Source organism: Oncorhynchus gorbuscha, linkage group LG02 (assembly GCF_021184085.1).
Source record: "Oncorhynchus gorbuscha isolate QuinsamMale2020 ecotype Even-year linkage group LG02, OgorEven_v1.0, whole genome shotgun sequence".
Lineage (NCBI taxonomy): Eukaryota > Metazoa > Chordata > Actinopteri > Salmoniformes > Salmonidae > Oncorhynchus > Oncorhynchus gorbuscha.
Window position 1 is genome coordinate 83,399,254 of NC_060174.1, and position 24,318 is coordinate 83,423,571.

Consider the following 24,318-nt stretch of genomic DNA (forward strand, 5'->3'; position numbering starts at 1 on the left):
CTCATTGACCTTCCATACGAAAACTCCTTACTTTGTGGGCGAAACAACAAAAACGCCACCTGCTGGAGGGAGGCAGATTTTCCGCAGAGTTGGGCCTCCCTTTTCCTCTCTGTTATACCTCTGTACTTGGATTGGATGAACAGTGCAGAAGAGAACCTCCCCTGACAGCTTTTTTTCTTCTCGTCAAGACCAGTGGTGGAGTTCGTTTTGAATGGAAATATCACTTAAGGACCAATGGAAAATAACACATCCTAGATCTGAATGAATGAAATATTCTTATTAAATACTTTTTTCTTTAAATTGTTGAATGTGCTGACAACAAAATCACACAAAAATAATCAATGGAAATCAAATGTATCAACCCATGGAGGTCTGGATTTGGAGTCACACTCAAAATTAAAGTGGACAACCACACTACAGGCTGGTCCAACTTTGATGTAATGTCCTTAAAACAAGTCAAAATGAGGCTCAGTAGTGTGTGTGGCCTCCACATGCCTGTATTACCTCCCTACAACGCATGGGCATGCTCCTGATGAGGTGGCGGATGGTCTCCTGAGGGATCTCCTCCCAGACCTGGACTACAGCATCCGCCAACTCCTGGACAGTCTGTGGTGCAACGTGGCGTTGGTGGATGGAGCGAGACATGATGTCCCAGATGTGCTCAATTGGATTCAGGTCTGGGGAACGGGCGGGCCAGTCCATAGCATCAATGCCTTCCTCTTGCAGGAACTGCTGACACACTCCAGCCACATGAGGTCTAGCATTGTCTTGCATTAGGAGGAACCCAGGGCCAACCGCACCAGCATATATTCTCACAAGGGGTCTGCGGATCTCATCTCGGTACCTAATGGCAGTCAGGCTACCTCTGGCGATCACATGGAGGGCTGTGCGGCCCCCCAAAGAAATGCCACCCCACACCATGACTGACCCACCGCCAAACCGGTCATGCTGGAGGATGTTGCAGGCAGCAGAACGTTCTCCACGGCATCTCCAGACTCTGTCACGTCTATCACATGTGCTCAGTGTGAACCTGCTTTCATCTGTGAAGAGCACAGGGCGCCAGTGGCGAATTTGCCAATCTTGGTGTTCTCTGGCAAATGCCAAACGTCCTGCATGGTGTTGGGCTGTAAGCACAACCCCCACCACCCTCATGGAGTCTGTTTCTGACCGTTTGAGCAGACACATGCACATTTGTGGCCTGCTGGAGGTCATTTTGCAGGGCTCTGGCAGTGCTCCTCCTGCTCCTCCTTGCACAAAGGCGGAGGTAGCGGTCCTGCTGCTGGGTTGTTGCCCTCCTATGGCCTCCTCCACGTCTCCTGATGTACTGGCCTGTCTCCTGGGAGCGCCTCCATGCTCTGGACACTACGCTGAGAGACACAGCAAACCTTCTTGCCACAGCTCATATTGATGTGCCATCCTGGATGAGCTGCACTACCTGAGCCACTTGTGTGGGTTGTAAGACTCCGTCTCATGCTACCACTAGAGTGAAAGCACCGCCAGCATTCAAAAGTGACCAAAACATCAGCAAGGAAGCATAGGAACTGAGAATTGACACCCCTTTATTGGGGGTCTTGCTAATTGCCTATAATTTCCACCTGTTGTCTATTCCTTTTGCACAACAGCATGTGACATTTATTGTCAATCAGTATTGCTTCCTAAGTGGACAGTTTGATTTCACAGAAGTGTGATTGACTTGGAGTTACATTGTGTTGTTTAGTGTTCCCTTTATTTTTTTGAGCAGTGTATATATAAGTGCCTTGCTAAGGGGAACAATGGCAGGTTGCACATGGGATATTCATGCCAGAAACCCTCCCACTGCCAACTCACTTCCTTCAGGTTTTACTGGCCATCTTTCTATTGAATACTGTAACGTGGCGTATGTGGTTGTTCTACCTGCCTCCGTCTAAGGCCCGGGCTTTTGTGGCGCATGGAGTATCGTACTCACCTCTGCACTGCAGGATCATAGGATCAGGACTCTGATAAAGTTATTATGCTACATAACATAAGTACTTGTTCACAATATTCCATGGCAGTTTGATTCTCTCTGACAAAAAGTAAGGTATAAAACAACAACATTAAAACATTAAAAGTAACATTTTTAAGAGATTTACATTCCACTGGTTGCAATCACTAGCTAATCATCTTTACACTAAAAATAAATTCCAATCAATGCATCACGAAAGTAAAAGCGATTGAGGACCACTTTGGACCCGACGTCATAAAGCATGAGTGATATTCCATTAGCCCAATCATAACCGGAAATGTTAATATTTTAACCAATCAAACTGCATACGGTACAGGAAGTAGGCTGTCCCTGATAGTTAAGATAGGTCGCCTTTGCAAACGGTCTGTTTCGACCGGCCACAGAGGTAGAGGACGTTGGAGTCACTGTGAAGAGGATCAGGTATAAAGAATAGCCAACCCCTCCCTATCCAACATGTTTTCCCGCATTGCAAGACCCACAATTTGCATTGCTACCAGGAGCTTATCCACCTCCTCACAGGTAAATAATATATTTATTTGTCAGCTAAGAGATAGCTAGTAATAGCGTAAATTCACTAGCTAACGTTACTAGCTAGTTAGCATGGCAGCCAGCTAGCTTGTCAGATTATTTAGCCAGTTAACTAGCTACATTACCTAGGTGTAACTTGAAATGTCACATACTTTGCATTAGTTGAGCCACATCAGAATGGTCTAGACTCTAGAGTTTAAAACGAGTCAATGTTATCAACTTTAGTTATACTCGTAACGTTAGTTTAATTAATTGGCTAGCAGTAGCTGACTAGCAAGGATTTGTAAACTGTTGATGGCTGCTTCCACTGCACTTTATAAGGTCAATTTGTCATGCTTGGTTTACTTTTGGGATTGGCAAAGGCAAGGCATGCGCAATTATGAGTGACAAAAAATAATACTATGGTAAAGGTTCTTTGATTGACAGAGCAGTGTTTTGTTCGGTTATTTCGAGCTTGTCCTTCGTGACATGCTAGTGAACAACCTCCGATGGCACATTCAATTTAATGAATTATTAAAACGATTATTGGCTCAGCCTCTTCCAAATCCACATTTTTGCTAAGTAATCCATATTTAACACACATGATATACTAAAACTACTGATAGTGTGCAATACAATAACATCACATCTTTACTACAAACTGTCTTAATTTAAACTCGTTTGAATTTAGTGTGTCAATGATACAATTAACACGATTGATAACACCTTGGACAGTTTTGTTCAATGTTTAAGATGTTCCTGAAGGTTGGCATTGGCAAGGATACAGTAGTATAATTCCACAACATTGATCAAGAAGTAACTTTAACCTTATTAATATAATCAGAGCTGTTGAACGATTCTGTGAACTTGAGTGTAATGGTGGCTTACATTCTTTCTACAGCTTAATGAAGATTAAATTAAAAAATTATCCTTGAATCGCTCACTCTGAAACCTGGCTTCTTGTGGCCAACCATGAATAGTCAAGAGGTTGAATCCATAGTGTCCTGACCTTTGCCCTTTCTGTGAATGGTTTGTGGCCTAGAAGAATAAATATAATTTTCAGGTGAAAGGTTTGTCCCTTTTTGATATTAGCAAATTACAAGGATTGATTGTGCAAAGATTAACTAAGTCCTTCATGAAACTTGAATTATAAACCTTGGTCTAACAGACTCATCCTACAAAACCACAATTGAATCCGTCTCATTCAAGCTTCTTGTTTGTAATAGATGCACATCTATTCTACAATAGTTTGTGCTGGAATTCTTCAGACACGCAGGAAATATGTTTGGTTGTGATTGTCAGCAATATGACGTCGATATTAAGGCTGACCCCATTTAGTCGATTGTTTGTTCGATATGCTGTTGGTCGACAGATTTGTAGTCAAGCAGTGGTAAATGTATGAAATATATGTTATGGCACACGAGACACCTGTCTGATTCACGCCCGTCTGAGTGTACTAATCCATTAGAGGCTGTGGGTATCACCAGTAGTACATTTACCGTTAATTACCATTTCTAATCTAGAATGTTTGTTTGGTTACGGTAATTTCTGTTAATGCATTCAATATTACATTCTTACCGTTCTCATTGTAGGAGTGGACACATTGTTTGTGGAGCGCACAACCTAGGCTACACTTGTAAGAAGAAAAAAAGTTTTGGTTTATTTAATTTACGAGTTGTCAATTTATTAATATTCTTTGGTTTGGAGCGCTCATGTCAATCTTGAGTAAAAACATGCACCTGATTACACATAGGCCTAGGCTACCTGGCCTGCTTATAAATGTGCACATTTGGAGATCTGATACAATTTCTGATTTTCTTAACTCACCATCACTGTGGAGCTTCTCAAAGTAATGTTTTCTTTGCCTCAAACAGCACGTAAACAAAGTTTATTTTTACATCCATTGAGAATGAAAGTAGTTCCTCAATGTATTTCCAGCACTCTTCCTTTTGATAACCACTCAGCATGAAAGGGGAAAAAGGCCTACCTGATAACTTATTACTTGCACAAATAGCCTACAGCTGTGTTTGTTTCTCAGGAGCTCACTGGTGCAGGAAACTGAGGGCCCAGAATATTTTATACATTGTTGCACTTTTGCTAGCATGAGCTTTGGGCCAGACCAAGTTAAGTTGATACAATGTTTCAAGTTCCTTGCAGACAGGCCATGCGTAGCAATGTGATTTATAGGATATTTATTTTCATCAGGTTATTTTCTACCTGCAGGCTGCAATGTTTTTATTTTTTGGCTTTATGGAGGCTATTTTTCCATATTGACAATAGGTCATTTTAGATTTGTATCATTTAGATAGAATTTGTATTGACCACATCATTGATTTTGAGATGAACACTTTATAAATTAAATGAAGCTGTTCCATGAAAATGTGCATGTGAAAATCCTAACTGGCACGCAGTTCAGTAGAAATGGTATGATAACTTGGCACTCCAAATGAAAAAGGTTTCCGATAGCTATTACTGGCACTTCAGGAGCATAACGGCGGGAGGAGGATGGGCATAAGTTTTTTTCTTCTGGTTAGGCTATATTGATCTCTGGCTCCCTATTTAGTCATTTGAGTCTTCATTTTTAATTGCAGCGCTTAAAGCATCAGGCAAGCTCAGTAGCCTACATATAGTTGATTTTATTCAAACATAGGGTGTGTCTATATATGGGAAAATACATGTTTTAAAAATGTTGACCAATCAATCGGGAACAAATTCTCGGTGGACCAATTTTTTTGTTGTTGTCGGGGACAGCCCTATGAGATAGTCAGTGAAATTGTATCCTCTCCCCCTCAGAACAATGCCAAGGTGGCAGTGTTGGGTGCTTCCGGCGGTATTGGCCAGCCTCTCTCACTGCTCCTGAAGAACAGTCCTCTGGTGGGCGAACTGTCTCTCTTTGACATTGCCCACACACCTGGAGTGGCAGCTGACCTCAGCCACATCGAGACCAGGGCCCATGTCACTGGTAAGACACCTTCCTGCTGTTCATCAGCTTCACTACTAAAGTCTTAATACTGTGTAGTGGAATTATTGTGAAAATGTCCCTTTGGTTTATCTAATTTAACTACGATGATTCCTTCACTAGGTTACATGGGTCCAGACCAGTTGGACGCTGCACTGAAAGGCTGCAATGTCGTTGTCATCCCTGCTGGTGTCCCAAGAAAACCTGGTAAGTTTACCCAAGTTGACAATGGGATTCATAATGAAGAACATCATGCTTTCTTTCAATTGGATGTGCACACATTACATTTAAAAATAAAATTATTCCAGGCATGACCCGTGATGATCTGTTCAACACTAATGCCACCATCGTGGCCACTCTGGCTGATGCTGTTGCCCGCAACTGCCCCGAAGCCATGATCTGCATCATCGCCAACCCTGTGAGTACACCACTACCTCTTCTCCAGAATTAACTCAAGCTCCTGGCGACTCGCATTACTCTAGAGCAGCTCAGACGTCTATACAGTCAGATACCTTGGTGTTGGAGAAAAGCAATGTTTTTGTTGCTAAAGAGAAAGGTAGCACTGACTTTCAGGAATGGGCTTAATTTGAAAGGCAATTTATTTTCCATGCCAGTGCTGTTTAGGTCACTGATTTGTTTTGGTGCTTCAGTCACCACAATCTTAAATGACACAAGATCACATTTGCTTAAATATTCCATTTATTGTGTAATGGCTGTTTAGTGTACATCAGAAGGTAAATGCCAGTGATAGTAACATGTGGTTTGAAATAGCTGACAATTTTGTTTAATCCATAGGTCAACTCTACTATTCCCATCACATCAGAGGTGATGAAAAAGTATGGTGTCTACAACCCCAACAGAGTGTTTGGTGTCACCACATTGGATATCGTCAGAGCCAATGCATTTGTTGCAGAGCTGAAAGTAAGGTTTGAGGACCTCAAACATTCCTAATGTGCCCTATACTCACTCTATATACCTTTGACACACAGTGATCTCAAAGTTCATGGGTGTATCACCCTGAACGGAACAAAGTTTATATTTGTATCTTACAGATGATTGTGGAAGAATAGATAAACACTGTGTGACAAGCAAAAACATTCACACCTAGAGTTGGATTTGCCTACTTTGTAGTTTGCTCAGAGCAAGGCTCTAAATGTGCTTGGGTGCATTCTATACAACGTTTGTATTGTAATAGGCTTATGTTGTAGGAATGTCTCTACTTAAATATTTGGTTGTCACCATGATCCAACTGCATAACATTTTTAAAGTAGATTTTTAAAAACATTTTCTTTAAGTTAATGCTAGCCAGCTAGTATCATCTCATTGATTATTGCATAGGCAATAATATTGCATAGGCAAGATGGCTGACTGTTTGGTGTTTCATATTGCAGGGCCTTGACCCAGCACGTGTCAATGTACCAGTGATTGGAGGTCATGCAGGAAAGACCATTATTCCTCTCATCTCACAGGTAAGAATAAGGGCCTTTTCACAGAAATAAATAATCCAATACCTGAACGATTTCCTTGCAATGACACCAGTAGGACGAAATCTTAATCTAACAACAATGACACACATTTGCCCATTTTTAGGGGTTTGAGCTGATCTGATATGCTGCCCCTGTTTTTGGAACACTTTTTTTTTTATGGCTCCCTCTAGTGTTTGTAACATCAATGAATGAGTTGTCATACAGTGGGAGCCTGTGATTCAGAATTTGTTAGTCTGTGGCTTTAAGAAATTCCTAATTCATGGTCATTTTAAAATTCAGTTGGAAAATGAATAGGATAAGGTTCAACATGAACAAGGCTTTTCCTGTGAATAACTATGTACCTTGCAGGCAACACCCAAAGTGGAGTTCCCAGCCGACCAGCTGTCTGCTCTGACCGCTAGGATCCAGGATGCTGGCACTGAGGTTGTGAAGGCCAAGGCTGGAGCAGGTAGGCAGTGTTACCCGACGGACTGGCTGATTCTCAATGAAAACTGTCCTTTAAACGTAATGAATGTTTGAACCACTCTGAGCTCTAACCGGCAAACCAACGTGTGTTCAGGCTCTGCTACGCTGTCCATGGCCTACGCTGGGGCTAGATTCACCTTCTCCGTCCTGGACGCCATGAACGGAAAGGATGGCGTTGTAGAGTGTGCGTACGTAAGGTCAGAAGAGACCGAATGCAAATACTTCTCCACACCTCTCCTCCTCGGGGTAAGTCCTACCCCACCATATAAACAGGTTTATAAGTTGGAGACTGAAATGGCACCTTCTGCTTATTGTTGATATTAATGCTGTACTTGAACTTAATTCAGGTTCCTATTTGAATGACACACTACTTTGACAATCTGAAGTGATAACCAGAAGGAATATTTTTGTGCCCTTTTAGAAACATGGAATTGAGAAGAACCTTGGCCTGGGCAAGCTGTCAGCCTTTGAGGAGAATCTGGTGGCTGATGCCATTGGTGAGCTGAAGGGCTCCATCAAGAAGGGCGAGGATTTTGTTGCTAACATGAAGTGAGAAAAGTTTGAATCTATGGTTATTTATATTGTCCAGTCACTTAAATGGCAACAAGGTCTCTCAAATCCAAGTTTCATCATGCCTGATGACAAAATAGCTGTTTTCAGAAATGTTAACTGATCAGAAATGTTAATAATGCCATCAATAAACAGTTGACCTTACATCTTGCACTGGATCAATGTATGTTTGAGGGATTTCTCAAAGTTGTAGCTCTTACATAGATGTTCACATGACTGCTGTTCGCAATCTAGATTGTCAAAGTATGCTCATGTAACTATGCATGGAATTATTTGTAAAGTAGTATTTTGTCTTTACCCATCAACCCAGAACTATTCTTGTGGCTTTTTTCAAAGGTATAAAGAAATCTTTACACCATTTACATTTTGCGTTTGAATAGTGAAGGGGTGGGGGAGGGTGGAAATGTACACTAAGAATTCCAATGTGCAAGCATATCACCTTGAGTGTCTGACAATGTAATTCAGTTACTACACCTCAATATTTACATTTAAATGTATATGTTTAACTTTAATTCTGGGTTAACGAGATTATATATTACTGGTGTAACAAGTGGCGTCCAGCTACAAAATAAGTAAGAACATTAAACAAGTTTTGGAAGGAATTTTGAACTTGTTGGGGGGGACTGGTCGTGAAATGGTTAATGGAATGTTTGGAATGAGCTCGTTACCTTGTAACCAAGGAGAGTACCACAGAAGCCACTACAAAACAAACTGGCAGCCTGGGTAGCTAGAGAAACTTAAGTGTAGACAGATTTCAGGTTGATTTTGACTATTTCGAACATTTAATGACTATAGTCGAGCATTTTACACTGTAAATCACAAACGTTAGCTGAACTAGCTAGCTACGCGTTCAAACCGCATGAAATAAGTGGAACCAGGTGAAGGTTGAGGCAATACTATATTTGCGATACTACTTTCACGATAGTTTTGCCTCATGTCGTGACTTCTCCGCTTGAAGTGTAATTTTCATATTGATCACAATGTCCACCGGGATTCATCATGCCACAAATCAAAGCATCAAGCCCTTCAAGTCTAGCGAAGAGTACCTGTATGCGATGAAGGAGGATTTGGCAGAATGGTTGAGAGATTTGTACGAGATCGATATTGACGTGAACAACATACTGGAGGCGCTCGAGACCGGCGCGGTCCTCTGTTCCCATGCCAATAATGTCACACGAGTGGCGGGAGAGTTCATTCAAAAGTACGGGATGGTGCGACAGGTCCAGCTGCCAACGAATGGTGTCACGTTCGTAAATTCGGCCCAACCTGCAACTTTCCTGGCCCGGGACAACATCTCAAATTTCATCAGTTGGTGTCGAAAGCATATGGATATTAAAGGTATGACAATATTCCTGCATAATGGCAATTTATGTTTTGACTGACAACTACTTTTGCTGGCCACAATTTTTCAATTGTATATATCCTACAGAAGGCTTGAACGTAATTATAGTTTAGCTGGGTGAAGCCATTGTGAATGTAATCTTTATATGCCGTAAATCCACACCCACTTGCCCCACAGGTCAAGTGGCAAACAGGTGTGACAAACTGACATGAATGGAGTCTCTTGAATTAATGGCTTATTGACCAGCATCCCAATATTATTTATGCCTATTGTATTCAAAATATTGAAGAAAAAAATATTTCTGAACGCATGCACACATTCAGTAGCCTACAACGGACAGTGTGTGCTAGACAAGTGCTCAACAGTGTTTGATGGAATGCATGCAATATGGAAATGTACCACTAGGTGAAGCTCTAAATCCATACTTCATAGGAACATGGTCTCGTGAACCTTTCCCTCAATTTTTAAATCTGTCCTTTTCTAAGGATCACATCCCTGGATAGAACATTAATCTGGAAACAAAACTCAGCGCCCAGGGTTTTCCTGGTCATGTTGGTCACATGAGGCTGCTCGTATTACGTTAACATCTCGATCCTCAGACGTCTCACTCAATCTTTCTCCCCACTCCTCCAGATGTGCTCATGTTTGAGACAGACGACCTAGTCCTGCGGAAGAATGAGAAGAACTTTGTGCTGTGTCTGCTGGAAGTAGCCCGGCGGGCCTCTCGTTTCGGCATGGTCGCCCCCGTGTTGATCCAGTTGGAGCAAGAGATCGAGGAGGAGATCAGAGAGGAGCTGGAGTTGCCCCTGGAAAAGACCCCGCCACTAACCAAACCCCAGCGGCGCACCTCCAACACTCAAAACCTGGATGAGATGGTGAGACCGCACCGCTGGAACCAGTTCACAAATTGGAACCAATGAGCAGATCTTCCACTATAATCAGTGATCAAATCCACTATTCCAACTATTTCACATATCCCCCACAGTCACTAATATTATCTGTAATTGTAATCCGCAATCAAATCTATTTTAAGTGACCAGTTATTACAAATCTACCACTATTACCACTCTACAATGATCAAGTCTACTGTAACTAATGCTCAAATCATCCAAAGTAACCAGTGATCAGATCTCCTGCCCGCAATGTGGCCAGTCTGGTGTAACTACTGATCTGGGTCCCTCTATGGGGAAAGGACTAGTACTCGGTTTTATACACTGAATTATATTAGACTTGTTGGCTAAACCTAATGATGGTAGTTTGGGCTATAAGGGTTATTTCCATTTTAATGAAGTTATCTGAGGAAATTAATTAGACCATATAATTTTTGTGGAAAAGATTAACAGACCATGGAAATTGCTGTACATGTCAAAATAGGCTACAGGATTGACTTGAATCTTCTCTTTTCAATTTGACCTTAACTAAGCCAAAGGGAAAACTCTATTGGCAATGGATGGACCACCACCCTTTGCTGTCGTAACTCACTTATAAAACCCTGTATCAAGAGGGATAAAGGCTTGTTTTTGTTACAAAGTTGTGAGTTGTCGGACAAGCAGGGGAAATGTCTTAGCGGGTCCCTTGGCTGCCGGGATATGTCTGATTTGTAGTCTGGGGTTCAATAGTCACACTGATATATTGCATATTTAATAAATAGCTGGATAGTGTAAGAAGACACAGTATTGTTGCCTTTGTCTAACACTGTGTGTGTGTGCGCGAGACTGAATTGTACTTGATTTTAACTATTAGTCACCCTGGCTATAGAATAAAGACAACATATAAAAACATACAGTACATCATGTGCAGTACTTTTGAGTACGTACAGTTGAAGTCGGAATTTGACATACACCTTAACCAAATACATTTAAACTCAGTTTCACAATTCCTGACATTTTAAATCCTAGTAAAAATTCCCTGTCTTAGGTCAGTTAGGATCACCACTTTATTTTAAGAATGTGAAATGTCAGAATAATAGAGCGAATGATTTATTTAAGCTTTTATTTATTTCATCACATTCCCAGTGGGTCAGAAGTTTACATCCACTCAATTAGTATTTGGTAGCATTGCCTTTCAATTTAACTTGGGTCAAATGTTTTGCGTAGCCTTCCACAAGCTTCCCACAATAAGTTGGGTGCATTTTGGCCCATTACAGAGCTGGTGTAACTGAGTCAGGTTTGCAGCCTCCTTGCTTGCACACGCTTTTTCAGGTCTACCCACAAATTTTCTACCCCAACAACATGATGCTGTAACCCCCGTGTTTCATGATTGGGATGGTGACCTTTGGCTTGCAAGCATCCCCCTTTCTCCTCCAAACATAACGATGGTCATTATGGCCAAACAGTTCTATTTTTGTTTCATCAGACCAGAGGACATTTCTCCAAAGTACGATGTTTGTCCCGATGTGCAGTTGCAAACCATAGTCTGGCTTTCTTATGGAGGTTTTGGAGCAGTGGCATCTACCTTGCTGAACGGCCTTTCAGATTGTGTCGATATAGGACTTGTTTTACTGTGGATATTGATACTTTTTTACCTGTTTCCTCCAGCATCCTCACAAGATCCTTTGCTGCTGTTTTGGGATTGATTTGCACTTTTCGCACCAAAGTACGTTCATCTCTAGGAGACTGAACGCGTCTCCTTCCTGAGCTGTATGACGGCTGCGTGGTCCCATGGTGTTTATACTTGCATACTATTGTTTGTACAGATGAACGTGGTACCTTCAGGTGTTTGGAAATTGCTCCCAAGGATGAACCAGCAGTGTGGAGGACTCTACAAATTTTGGGGTGGGTCTTGGCTGATTTCTTTCGATTTCCCATGATGTCAAGCAGAGGCACTGAGGATTAAGGTAGGCCTTGAAATACATCCACAGGTACACCTCCAATTGACTCAAATGATGTCAATTAGCCTATCAGAGGCTTCTAAAGCCATGACATCATTTTCTGGAATTTTCCAAGCTGTTTAACCTCTCTGGGATTATGTTGCCCACCTGGCCAAAAGCCAGTGAAAATGCAGAGCGCCAAATTCAAATAAATGACTATAAATAATGAAACTTTCATGAAATCACACATGTAAGATACCAAATGAAAGCTACACTTGTGAATCCAGCCAACATGTCAGATTTCAAAAAGGCTTTTCGGTGAAAGCAAACGATGCCATTATCTGAGGATCGCACCTCCGTAAACAAAGAGAAAAGTATATTTCAACCCTGCAGGCGCGACACAACGCAGAGATAAAAATATAATTCATGCCTTACCTTTGAAGACTTTTGTTGGCACTCCAATATGTCCCATAAACATCACAAATGGTCCTTTTGTTCGATTAATTCTGTCGATATATATGCATTTATTTGGCGCGTTTGAGCCAGAAAAACACTGATTCCAACGTGCGCAACGTGACTACAAAATATCTCAAAAGTTACCTGTAAACGATGCCAAAACATTTCAAACTACTTTTGTAATACAACTTTTGGTATTTTTTAACGTAAATAATCGATCAAATTGAAGACTGGATCATCTGTGTTCAATACAGGAGGAAAACAAAACTGCAGCATGCTTTCTGGTCACGCGCCTCTAACAGTACACTTCAAGTGGCCCTCGTTCAAGATGGCCGTACATTTTCATGACACAAAGGAAAAACCTCAACCAATTTCTAAAGACTGGTGACATCCAGTTGAAGTGATAGGAACTGCAAGAAGGTCCCTTTAGAAATCTGGATTCACAATGAAAAACCGTTGAAAAGAGTGACGTCAAAAAAAAAAATCTGAATTGTTTATCCTCGGTTTGGCCAGCTAAATAAGTTCTGTTATACTCAGACATGATTCAAACAGTTTTAGAAACTTCAGTGTTTTCTATCCACATCTAGTAATAATATGCATATCTTATCTTCTGGGGATGAGTAGCAGGCAGTTGATTTTGGGCATGCATTTCATCCGAATGTGAAAATACTGCCCCCTGTCACCAAGAAGTTAAAGGCACCAGTCCACTTTGTATGTAAACTTCTGACCCACTGGAATTGTGATACAGTGAAATAATTGGTCTGTAAACAATTGTTGGAAAAATTACCTGTCATGCACGAAGTAGATGTCCTAACCAACTTGCCAAAACTATAGTTTGTTAACAAGAAATGTGTGGAGTGGTTGAAAAATGAGTTTATGACTCCAACCTAAGTGTATGTAAACTTCCGACTTCAACTGTACATGTTCAAGTGTTGGCTCTTGGATTTCACCTGTTTTTTTTTCTCAGGTCCAGTGCCTCATTAGCCGCTGCACCTGCCCCACACAGTTTCCCATGTTTAAAGTGTCCGAGGGCAAATACAGGGTGGGGGACTCCAGCACACTCATATTTGTTCGGGTATGCCTCTCTCCGCCACCTGTTCTACTCTTCCCTCTCTCATCCTCATCAATTGCTCACTCTTTACAGCTGAGCTCATTCTGTGCCTATCACTTCTCATCTCTGACAATCTATCACCGATATACCCATATACTGCAGCACTCTATGGAGATTTTGTTTTTAAAATCTTTCAGTGGAAAAATTGAGTGATCTGTTTTGTGCTTTTTTTACTGTGGCAGAAAGTGGGGTGCGGTATCTGTGGGGTGTGACATATGTAACCTTGAAGGTCTCTTTGAAATGCTTAATGCTATGTAGTCATTATTGTGAGTGAATCATTTGTCTTTTACTATCTTAACCCACCAATTATACAATGTTGCAGTTGTGCTCTTTTTCATAGGTATGGTTTGTGTGTTTGCGCCCGCATGCGTGTCCATGTTTTATCAGATCCTGCGTAATCATGTGATGGTGCGAGTGGGTGGAGGTTGGGACACCCTGGAGCACTATCTGGACAAGCATGACCCCTGTCGCTGCACCTCTATCAGTGAGTTCTCAGACCCCCCCACACACACACACACACTAGCCCCCCTTCCGACTGAGCCTGCATGAATCACCATCACTTACATAATGCAGGAGCATCCACCAGGCAAATTGACTGTAAATATTCATCACGACACACAGGGTGCCTGTGAGCTCCTGAGAACTCTAACCACAATACTATACAACAATGCAACTCAACTTTATTAATCCCCGCAGGGAGCAATTTAGTTTAGAAGGTATCAGAGTACATGGATGTGTTATATAATTACAGTAGGATGAAGTAGAATACCTGGAATATTACTCAAAGCGATTCTCAATATTGCAATAGTGTAGGGCATGCTGCACACTAGGTGGCAGTCCACACCTTAACCATTGCGCTTGTCATGATTGGACAATTGAGCTGCTCATTGTGTATTATTGTGTATTGACAAGCACATGCATTAAAGGGGACAATGAAAGGAAGCATAGATGGATGACTGCGAGCTTCTGTCAATTATATTACCGCTCCACACTAGATGCTGGTGTAATAAGACTTGCACTATATATACAAAACTATGTGGACACCCCTTCAAATTAGTGGATCTGGCTATTTCAGCCACACAGTTGCTGACAGGTGTATAAAATTGAGCACACAGCCATGCAATCTCCATAGCTGACCATTGGCAGTAGAATGGCCTTACTGAAGAGCTCAGTTAATTTCAACATGGCACCGTCATAGGATGCAACCTTTCCAACAAGTCAGTTGCTAGAGCTGCCCCGGTCAACTGTAAGTGCTGTTTTCGCGAAGTGGAAACATCTAGGCGCAACAACAACTCAGCCGCAGAGTGATTGATCACACAAGCTCACAGAACGGGACCGCCGACTGCTGAAGTACGTAGTGTGTAACAATCGTCTGTCCTCGGTTGCAACACACTCTACCGAGTTCCGAACTGCCTTTGGTAACTACGTCAGCACAAGAACTGTTCAGCAGGTGCTTAATGAAATGGGTTTCCATGGCTGAGCAGCCGCACGCACTCAAGACTAAGATCAACATGCGCAATGCCAAGCGTCGGCTGGAGTGGTGTAAAGCTCACCGCCATTGGACTCTGGCGCAGTGGAAACACGTTCTCTGGAGTGATGAATCCCGCTTCACCATCTGGCAGTCCGACGGGTTAATCTGGGTTTGGCGGAAGCCAGGAGAACACTACCTGCCCAAATGCATAATGTCAACTGTAAAGTTTGGTGGACGAGGAATAATGGTCTAGGGCTGTTTTTAATGCTTTGGGCTAGGCCCCTTAGTTCCTGTCAAGGGTAATCTTAATGCTACATCATGCAATGACATTCTAGACAATTCTGTGCTTCTAATTTTGTGGAAACAGTTTGGGGAAGGCCCTTAACTGTTTCAGCATGACAATGCCCCCATGCACAAATCAAGGTCCATACAGAAATGGTTTGTCGAGATCGGTGTGGAAGAACTTGACTGGCCTGCACAGAGACCTGACCTCAACTCAATCGAAGACCTTTGGGATGAATTGTATCGCCGACTGCGATCCAGGCCTAATCGCCCAACATCCATGCCCAACCTCACTAAAGCTCTTGTGGCTGAACGAAAACAAGTCCCCATAGCAATTGTCCAACATCTAGTGGAAAACCTTCCCAGAAGAGGGGATGCTGTTATAGCAGCGAAGGGAGGACCAACTCTATTAATGCCCATGATTTTGGAATGAGTTGGTCATGTAGTTAATGTAACTGAAGCATTGCTGGCCTCCAAGGTCGGCTTTTAACCAAAGGCATGTAATATCATAGCCGCAGGAAATAGGGGTGCCTAGGGTGCTGAACTTTTTTTCTTTCTCTCACACAAAAGTAGTTCACTGGGCCTTTACTAGTCCTGTATTAGCGAACCAATATACCCCCAATCCCTACCATCTTCCCGGGGCTGTGTAAAATCTCACTCTCCTGCCTCACCAGGCTTGTAAAATAAAGCCCCAAGAGGGCCAGAGTGGAAGGACGGTGGACTGTGATTGTCATTTTGTCATATAAATAGACACATTTCTATTAGGAGCAGCCATTAGCCTAACCTCTACTTTCAGCTGATGAGTGCTGGTCTTTTATTCCCCAAATTTAGAGATTGGAAAGAGTTGACGCCAATGCAGAAATATGAATTGTGACAGGCACTGACATTGCAACCATAAACCTAATTGGTATTCATAAGATCTATCGGAGGTTAAATACTTCAGCTAAAAATAGTGAGGAAAAAAAACAAGTTATATAAATTGTGCTTCATTCCTAACAAGATACCATGCCGCAAATAAGTGCTTTAAATGACGATTACCATTCAAATTATGTGCTGCTGAATCCTGTATCTTACATTTTATTTTCACCTTGGTGATTTACTGGGATATTAGCAGCTTCCATGTAACACTGGTGACAGATGAAGACTTTGTTTTCTTATCTTCTCTTGATTTCCATCCCTCTCTCATCTCTCTTCAGCCCATAAGCTGGCCCAGCGCCCGGGCACGCCGGTCCACGAGATCAAAGGCAGGTTGCCGAGGCGCCCAGACGGCCAGGGTCCAACCATGCTGATCATGAGTCGGCACGCCCAGACCCCCTTCCAGCCCGTCCTCTGGACCCCCTCCGAAGCCCCCTCCACCAACTCCCCCAGGGGCCTGAGGCCAGCCAGGACAAGGAGTTCCCTATCACCAGACACAGGGCTCAGAGCCTCTTGCTCCCCTAACAGATCGTCCCTCTCTCCTGACCCAGGCCCCCGGTTCTCCAGGGAGATGAAGACTACCTTTTCCAACAGGTAAGAGAATAATGGTGATGGTATTGATGAAAATAGTAGTAATATTGATGATAATGCTATTAAAGACAATGATGGACATTGAGGGTGTTGAAATTGATTGTAAGATCACATTCATGGGTGGTTTTCAGTACCAGGGTACATAATAAATCAGTGAATGCCACACTGACCTTAAACACAGTTTGAACCCAACAGGATCATTAATAACATAGCTTGATTCCCCTGGACCTTGTTATTAGTGCTGATCACTGCCATTTAACTACATTATTAGATTACCTGCTCATTGATGGATGCAAAAAGCATACATAATATTTTGAAAAGCTCTCGCTTGTTGTCTGGCATCAGCAGCGAACGCTTTCCTAATATTGAGTTGCACCCACTTTTGTGCTCCGAACAGCCTCTATTTGTTGGGGCATGAACTCTACAAGGTGTCTAAAGCATTCTACAGGGATGCTGACCCCAATGCTTCCCACAGTTGTCAAGTTGGCTGGATGTCCTTTGGGTGGTAGACTGTTCTTGATACACACAGGAACTGTTGAGAGTGAAAAATCAATCAGCGTTGCAGTTCTTGACACTCAAACTTGTGTGCCTGGCACCTACTACCATACCCCTTCAAAGGCACTTACATCTTTTGTCTTGCCCATTCACCCTCTTAATGACACACATGCATAATCGATGTCTCAATTGTCTCTAGGCTTAAAAATCCTTCTTGGACTTGTCCCCTCCCCTTCATCTTCACTGATTTGAAGTGGATTTAACAAGTGACATCAATAAGGGATCATAGATTTCACCTGTGTTCACCGGGTCAGTCGGTCATGGAAAGAGCAGGTGTTCCTAATGTTTTTTTTATACTCTGTGTAGATGGGTCACCTTGCTCTGTCAGAGTTAGAATGGCACTTAACACCTATGTTAGAGGACTGAGTGCAGAACCCTCTTACCATTAGGACCTTATGGCCTTATCTGAGAGCCCCATAAGTGTATAAGGCATTAACAAAGCAAACACTGCAGTACAGATCCAAGGGCTGCCCACGTAAACCTACTTTTGTTCAAGAAAAAGGATGTTGGCTTAAATTGTTGTCAGTCTGTAAATTTTAAGTTTAATTTGTTGTGGTAGCATATTATGTTCATTAATAAATTGAATAGAGTTGGTCTACACTTCACTGGTGTTGAACATAGTGCAGTACAGGCTGTATTTTTGAGCATCAAGCAAAATGTGTTTTGTAACCGATATTGAAATTACGCTTTTAGCTTTTTCCAAAGAGTGAAATTACATAATCTGCAAAGGAATTGTCTAAAACGTGAGTGCTCATGCATGACTGTTATATTGTGATAATGTGACTCAATACCTCCATGCTGCACATAGTTTTACATTCCTGTTTTATTGTGTTGGATCATTTCACTGTTAACGTCCCCCACTACATGTTAGATTGTTAAAATGAATCAACTTTGTCATGCCGCCACAATGTATTATTAACATTGTAGCTGGCCTACTTCAGCACAAACAGTCACTGGAGTTATAATTATGTGGATAATGATTGTAGGGATGCATATGTTAGCATACACTACACCAGGAGGTATCTGTGGGCAGCCTGCTTTTGGAAACGATGAGCAAATTAACAGATTTATTAGTTGGGGGTTTTGCTACAGTTTATATTATCGGTATGGTATACTCTAGATCATTTTCAGTAGTCTATTCAACATATTTCAGTCTCAGCATTATGCTGCAGAATTCACTGAATGTAAAATCACTGACAGATTTACAGACATTCTATTCAGGTTAGTTTGAGGATATGAGGATGACCACATTGACTGTCCATGAAAGTCTTTGGTCATCTTTGTCTATCACTGGTTGAAACTGTCCTGCAGCCTCTGTAGACTTGGATTTTGATGTAGCAGCTCTGCTTTGCTTTGATTTCTCAAATTCTGTAATGAGTTTCCAGGTACTTAAACGCCAGGCTAGGATATATTCTAAAATGACAACATTTTCTGTCCATTTAATTCATCTATTGCACAATAGCATGGCAAGCAAATAAACTCAGCAAAAAAAGAAACGTTCCTGTTTCAGGACCATGTCTTCCAAAGATAATTCGTAAAAATCCAAACAACTTCACAGATCTTCATTGTATAGGGTTTAAACACTGTTTCAATGAACAATAAACAATTAATGAATATGCAACTGTGGAATGGTCGTTAAGACAAGAACAGCTTAGACTGTAGGCAATTAAGGTCACAGATATGAAAACTTAGGAAATTAAAGATGCCTTTCGACTGACTCTGAAAATCACCAAAAGAAAGATGCCCAGGGTCCCTGATCATCTGTGTGAATGTGCCTTAGGCATGCTGCAAGGAGGCATAAGGACTGCAGATGTGGCCAGGGCAATAAATTGCAATGTCCGTACTGTGAAATGCCTGAGACACTGCTACAGGGAGACAGGATGGACAGCTGATCGTCCTCGCAGTGGCAGACCACATGTAACAACACCTGCACAGGATCGGTACATCCGAACATCACAACTGCAGAACAGGTACAGGATGGCAACAACTGCCCGAGTTACACCAGGAACGCACAATCCCTCCATCAGTGCTCAGACTGTCTGCAATAGGCTGAGATAGGCTGGACTGAGGGCTTGTAGGCCTGTTGTAAGGCAGGTCCTCACCAGACATCACCGGCAACAACGTCGCCTATGGGCACAAACCCACCGTCGCTGGACCAGACAGGACTGGCAAGTGTTCTTCACTGACGAGCCACGGTTTGTCTCACCAGGGGTGATGGTCGGATTCGCGTTTATCGTTGAAGGAATGACAGTTACACTGAGGCCTATACTCTGGAGCAGGATTAATTTGGAGGTGGAAGGTCCGTCATGGTCTGGGGCGGTGTGTCACAGCATCATCGGACTGAGCTTGTTGTCATTGCAGGCAATCAATGCTGTGCGTTACAGGGAAGACATCCTCCTCTCTCATGTGGTACCCTTCCTGCAGGCTCACCATGACAATGCCATTGCTCGTTCTGTGCGTGATTTCCTGCAAGACAGGAATGTCAGTGTTCTGCCATGGCCAGCGAAGAGCCCGGATCTCAATCCCATTGAGCACGTCTGGGACCTGTTGGCTCAAAGGGTGAGGGCTAGGGCCATTCCCCCCCCGAAATGTCCGGGAACTTGCAGGTGCCTTGGTGGATGAGTGGGGTCACGCCTCACCACGGCAAGAACTGGCAAATCTGGTGCAGTCTATGAGGAGGAGTTGCACAGCAGTACTTAATGCAGCTGGTGGCCACACCAGATACTGACTGTCAATTTTGATTTTGACCTCCCCCCTTTGTTCAGGGACACATTAAATTTCTGTTAGTCACATGTCTGTGGAACTTGTTAAGTTTGTCCTGTTGAATCTTATGTTCATACAAATATTTACACATGTTAAGTTTTCTGACAATTAACGCAGTTGACAGTGAGGAGGTTTCTTTTTGCTGAGTTTAGGTGTATGCATTTTTGGTCATAGCATAACTTCTCATCAAATCATTTCTGGGTAACAATTATGTACCTTACTGTAGTTTTAAATTAAAATGCATAGCACTTTTGGCCATAGCATACATCCAGAGATGTTGTGCTGTTCAACTTCAAGCAAATCACAAAGAAAACAGCACAATAGCATTATATAGGCCCACTTAAAGGTAGACTCAGCAAAACGACGTTGCCACGAACAGCACCGCAGATATTGAGATGAGCGAGATGCAAGACTTTGCTGTCACACACAGTATCTGCACATGTGCACCTGTTCTCTTCAAGCTCTTACAGCTTGTGAGCCATGGGACCAAAATATTGAAGTTGAGCCTCATGCTTCAACACTCTTTGTTGTGGAAATTGACCCTCTGTGCTGTTTACGTTCTGCATCTGTCATATCGCTGGGTCTACAACATGACAAAATAAAGATAATATTGGCTGCCTCGTTAAAATCCTAATCACATTTTCAGTGTTGCTGTCTACCAGGGAGTCACTGAGCGCCTTATATGTAATGTAGTATAGTGCGTTCTGACAGCCTTTTACGTGACAGTTTTTGCATTTAACACTTATTATTATTATTATTACATATTTACATTTACATTTAAGTCATTTAGCAGATGCTCTTATCCAGAGCGACTTACAAATTGGTGCATTCATCTTATGACATCCAGTGGAACAGTCACTTTACAATAGTGCAGCTAAATCTTAAAGGGGGGGGGTGAGAAAGATTACTTATCCTATCCTAGGTATTCCTTAAAGAGGTGGGGTTTCAGGTGTCTCCGGAAGGTGGTGATTGACTCCGCTGTCCTGGAGTCGTGAGGGAGTTTGTTCCACCATTGGGGGGCCAGAGCAGCGAACAGTTTTGACTGGGCTGAGCGGGAACTGTACTTCCTCAGTGGTAGGGAGGCGAGCAGGCCAGAGGAGGATGAACGCAGTGCCCTTGTTTGGGTGTAGGGCCTGTGTAGCAATATTATTGCTAAACAAGACTGAGACAGTTGGTGAAAGCAGAACTCTAGGCTAGATGTCTGCATCTTACTTCACACACAAACACATCCACTGTTTGTTGTTCTAATTTGTGCTGTTGCCAGTGTCTTCTGTCTGTTGTTCGTTTTGTCTTACATTGTTTAATCTCCGTTGCCACAGGAGGCATTTTGCCTCTTGCCGTCATTGTAAATAAGAATTCTGAACTGACTTGCCTGGTGAAATAAAGGTAACTATTTTAAATAATAATTTTTAGTTTAAGCAGCTTTTGTTTGTTTTTGCAGCCTTTGTTTTTAGTTTGCAGAAGTGGATTTGGTAGGCTACATTCTAGAGAAGCCTGGAAACAACTTTTATTCTGTATACTTACCATGTGTAAACTTGCATTAACAAATTAATAATGGTAGTTATTTAGGTCACCTTGGAGAGATCGGATACGCAGTGGCATATCAAAACTTGACAGTGTGATTTTGTTGTGCTATTTCAGACTGCGACATAGTGCTTCCACACCCACTCTCCAGCACCACCAGTCTGGGCGTAATGATGACTCAGCACTCAACTCTTCCATGAGGACAGGCAGAGAGGCCACACGCTCGTCCCATGCCCCCCGCTTCACCAGCAGCCTGCCTCGGTACATTCAACACTCCTCCACACCTCAGCCCAAGACTAAGCCCCAGGCTCAGAGGCCTAGAACCCCCCTGGTCTTCCACAGGTCCCCTGGGCAGCAATCCTCCCTGCCCCAGCCCAGCCCAGAAAACGGGCTTACTCAAACCTGGACTAAGTCTCAGTTTGCCTCTAAGCTCAGGCAGAGCTCCATGTTGGGTGGCAACAGCACAGAACCCTCAACCAGTACTGCCCCCCAGAGGAATGGAGGACCAAACGCGGTAAGAGCTGCTACACCCGCCAGATATACCCCTGTCTGCCCCAGACAACCCACCATCACTATCCAGCAACCTGAAAACATTGATACTCTTCAAAAGACCCCCGATTTAATTTGCACCTTCTGTCCAGCCAAAAACTTCTGGGAAGAATCATCTGGGGAATGCCAAGTCAGGCCTTTCACACCCATTGGAGGAAACCTGAGGGATCCAAATAAGACACCGACCCCTTATGACATCACAACCAACCCTTCACACAGCGACTCCAACCATGAGAGAATGCAGGGCCTGACAAGACAGACTGCATTTGGCTTTCCTGTCAATGACGAGGCTTCTCACAAAAGCACTGTGGTGAGCCTTGAAGAGCCTGAGCATCCAGAACTATGTGGCAAAGTCTTTGTGGCAGGAGACAGAGCGATAGACAATGCTTACCTGTTTACCCCGCCCCCCATCAGCCCAGCCCAGGAGGCCAGTCTGTACCAGAGTCTGGAGCATGAGATCCTGTCCAACCTCCAGCAGCTCAGCGTCGACTCAGATGACAGAAAACGCAAGCAAAACGGTCAATACCAACCATCTCAGAATATCGCTGAGAACGATTATGGTGGATTCAGTTCAGTTCTAGTTGGGTTCGAACCATCTCCACATACCTCAGCCTCTTATGCCACACATCCAGTTGAGGCCAGCTTTGATGCAGTCATCACTGAGCTCTCCAAAGGGAATAGGCTGCTGGAAAAGGTGTGTGTGGAGAGCTGGGTGAAAACACTCTCTGGTAGCCCTACAGCTCGGGAGACTTGCAGCAACACAGAGGTGGTGAACTCCAGCTTAAACCTCAAAGTGGCCAAAGCCTGTGTAACCAGCTCCTGGTCCTCTATGGGCTCCGGTGTCAAGTCCAAAGAGCTGCCCGCTGATTCTACTTTCTCACCGGACTCTGGGAATGGAGTTAGCATTAGCATAAGGCGCAGGGTGACAGACGCCAATTCACTTGTAGTGAACCCCAGAGCCACTACCATAACAGGTCCTGATAGCCTGTTGAAACCAAGGAATGGGTCTTTCAGGCAGAAGAGAACCTTGAAGAAACCAGAGAGTGTGCCCTCCATCTACAAGCTGAAGCTCCGGCCAAGGCACGACTACAGACCAGGTAAGAAGCCCTCGCGAATCCCCACCCCAATCTCCTACAAAGATGGTCAACCTGCGGGGTACCCTGGAGGGTCCAGAAGGGGGACACACACCTAGACGAGCATCACACACCTCCCCCAGGCAGGCAGACTGGGTTCCACAGAAATGTATCAGAGCTACAGGCAGCATGGCTACAAAGCCACAGTGAGGCTAAGGTAGTGGCAAATGCTTCAATCGGTGACAGCAGAGGTGACAGCAGAGGACCCAGAGCAGAGTCCCGAGTCTAACCCCTTACATTTCGCTTCCATAGCAAATTGCAGTACTCAAAGGAAAAATACTCTTTTTGGATGGTAATGTACATGTACTGTACTACATTTATTTTTGGTTAAAGCTGAATTAATGCATCAGACTACACAAAGTAGTGGTGAAAGATTATCTGCATTCAGTGGAGCGTTCGCCTCAACAAATAAAGGTTTTCAACTATAATGCTCAGTTTCGGTTCAATTTGACTTATTCTGTGTGCACTCCACTACACTGTGTGACAATCATTTTAATGCAAAACTTTCTTCAATGCTATGGTAATCATATGTCTTTATTCCAATAGAAAATATACATTCTCCATCATTCTCCTCTTCCCTCTCCGACAGTTGAATGTATTCAATTCCCTGTGATTTTATTTGTAAGGGAAATCTATTTGGTGGGAGGTCAGATTTCCACTTCAATTTTGCTTCAGAGCAGCGCTCGGCTCCTTTCCAAATGCTCTTTTTAAATGGGGAACCAGGGAGCAACACACACACAGGCAGCGGGCAGCTGGAGAGCAATGAGAATAGAAGCATTCAGACTTTAATATCAGACACATCCGAGCGTCTCACAGCTGCTGCCTGTTACTCCAGGATCCGTTCT

The 24,318-nt window shown here is 43.1% G+C and overlaps 2 protein-coding genes across 3 annotated transcripts; both read left to right on the forward strand.

The window, feature by feature from the left end:
- The first annotated feature begins 2,342 nt into the window (after positions 1-2,342).
- On the forward strand, positions 2,343-8,116 carry LOC124011263 (malate dehydrogenase, mitochondrial-like). The gene is made up of 9 exons (XM_046324465.1): positions 2,343-2,503; positions 5,285-5,453; positions 5,574-5,657; positions 5,759-5,868; positions 6,246-6,371; positions 6,842-6,919; positions 7,286-7,385; positions 7,497-7,648; positions 7,824-8,116. The coding sequence occupies exons 1-9, from the start codon at positions 2,438-2,440 to the stop codon at positions 7,953-7,955; spliced, it is 1,017 nt and encodes a 338-aa protein (XP_046180421.1). The 5' UTR covers positions 2,343-2,437; the 3' UTR covers positions 7,956-8,116.
- Positions 8,117-8,464: 348 nt separating this feature from the next.
- Positions 8,465-23,901, forward strand: LOC124011248 (GAS2-like protein 2A). 2 transcript variants are annotated; one of them, XM_046324419.1, is made up of 6 exons: positions 8,465-9,310; positions 9,948-10,189; positions 13,547-13,654; positions 14,078-14,174; positions 16,640-16,952; positions 21,909-23,901. In XM_046324419.1, exons 1-6 carry the CDS (start codon positions 8,953-8,955, stop codon positions 23,530-23,532), a joined length of 2,742 nt encoding a protein of 913 aa, XP_046180375.1. In that variant the 5' UTR covers positions 8,465-8,952; the 3' UTR covers positions 23,533-23,901. The 2 variants fall into 2 exon arrangements, with proteins under 2 accessions (XP_046180375.1, XP_046180386.1); XM_046324430.1 differs by lacking the exon at positions 13,547-13,654.
- Positions 23,902-24,318: the final 417 nt, after the last annotated feature.

What these genes read in the sequence shown, in the direction of transcription:
- LOC124011263 (XM_046324465.1), top strand. Translation starts at nt 2,438, where the DNA reads ATGTTTTCCCGCATTGCAAGACCCACAATTTGCATTGCTACCAGGAGC. An exon ending in GCTTATCCACCTCCTCACAG is followed by an intron (nt 2,504 to 5,284) that starts GTAAATAATATA and finishes TCTCCCCCTCAG; the next exon opens with AACAATGCCAAGGTGGCAGT. An exon ending in CCACACCTCTCCTCCTCGGG is followed by an intron (nt 7,649 to 7,823) that starts GTAAGTCCTACC and finishes GTGCCCTTTTAG; the next exon opens with AAACATGGAATTGAGAAGAA.
- LOC124011248 (XM_046324419.1), top strand. Translation starts at nt 8,953, where the DNA reads ATGTCCACCGGGATTCATCATGCCACAAATCAAAGCATCAAGCCCTTC. An exon ending in CTCAAAACCTGGATGAGATG is followed by an intron (nt 10,190 to 13,546) that starts GTGAGACCGCAC and finishes TTTTTTTCTCAG; the next exon opens with GTCCAGTGCCTCATTAGCCG. An exon ending in GCACACTCATATTTGTTCGG is followed by an intron (nt 13,655 to 14,077) that starts GTATGCCTCTCT and finishes ATGTTTTATCAG; the next exon opens with ATCCTGCGTAATCATGTGAT.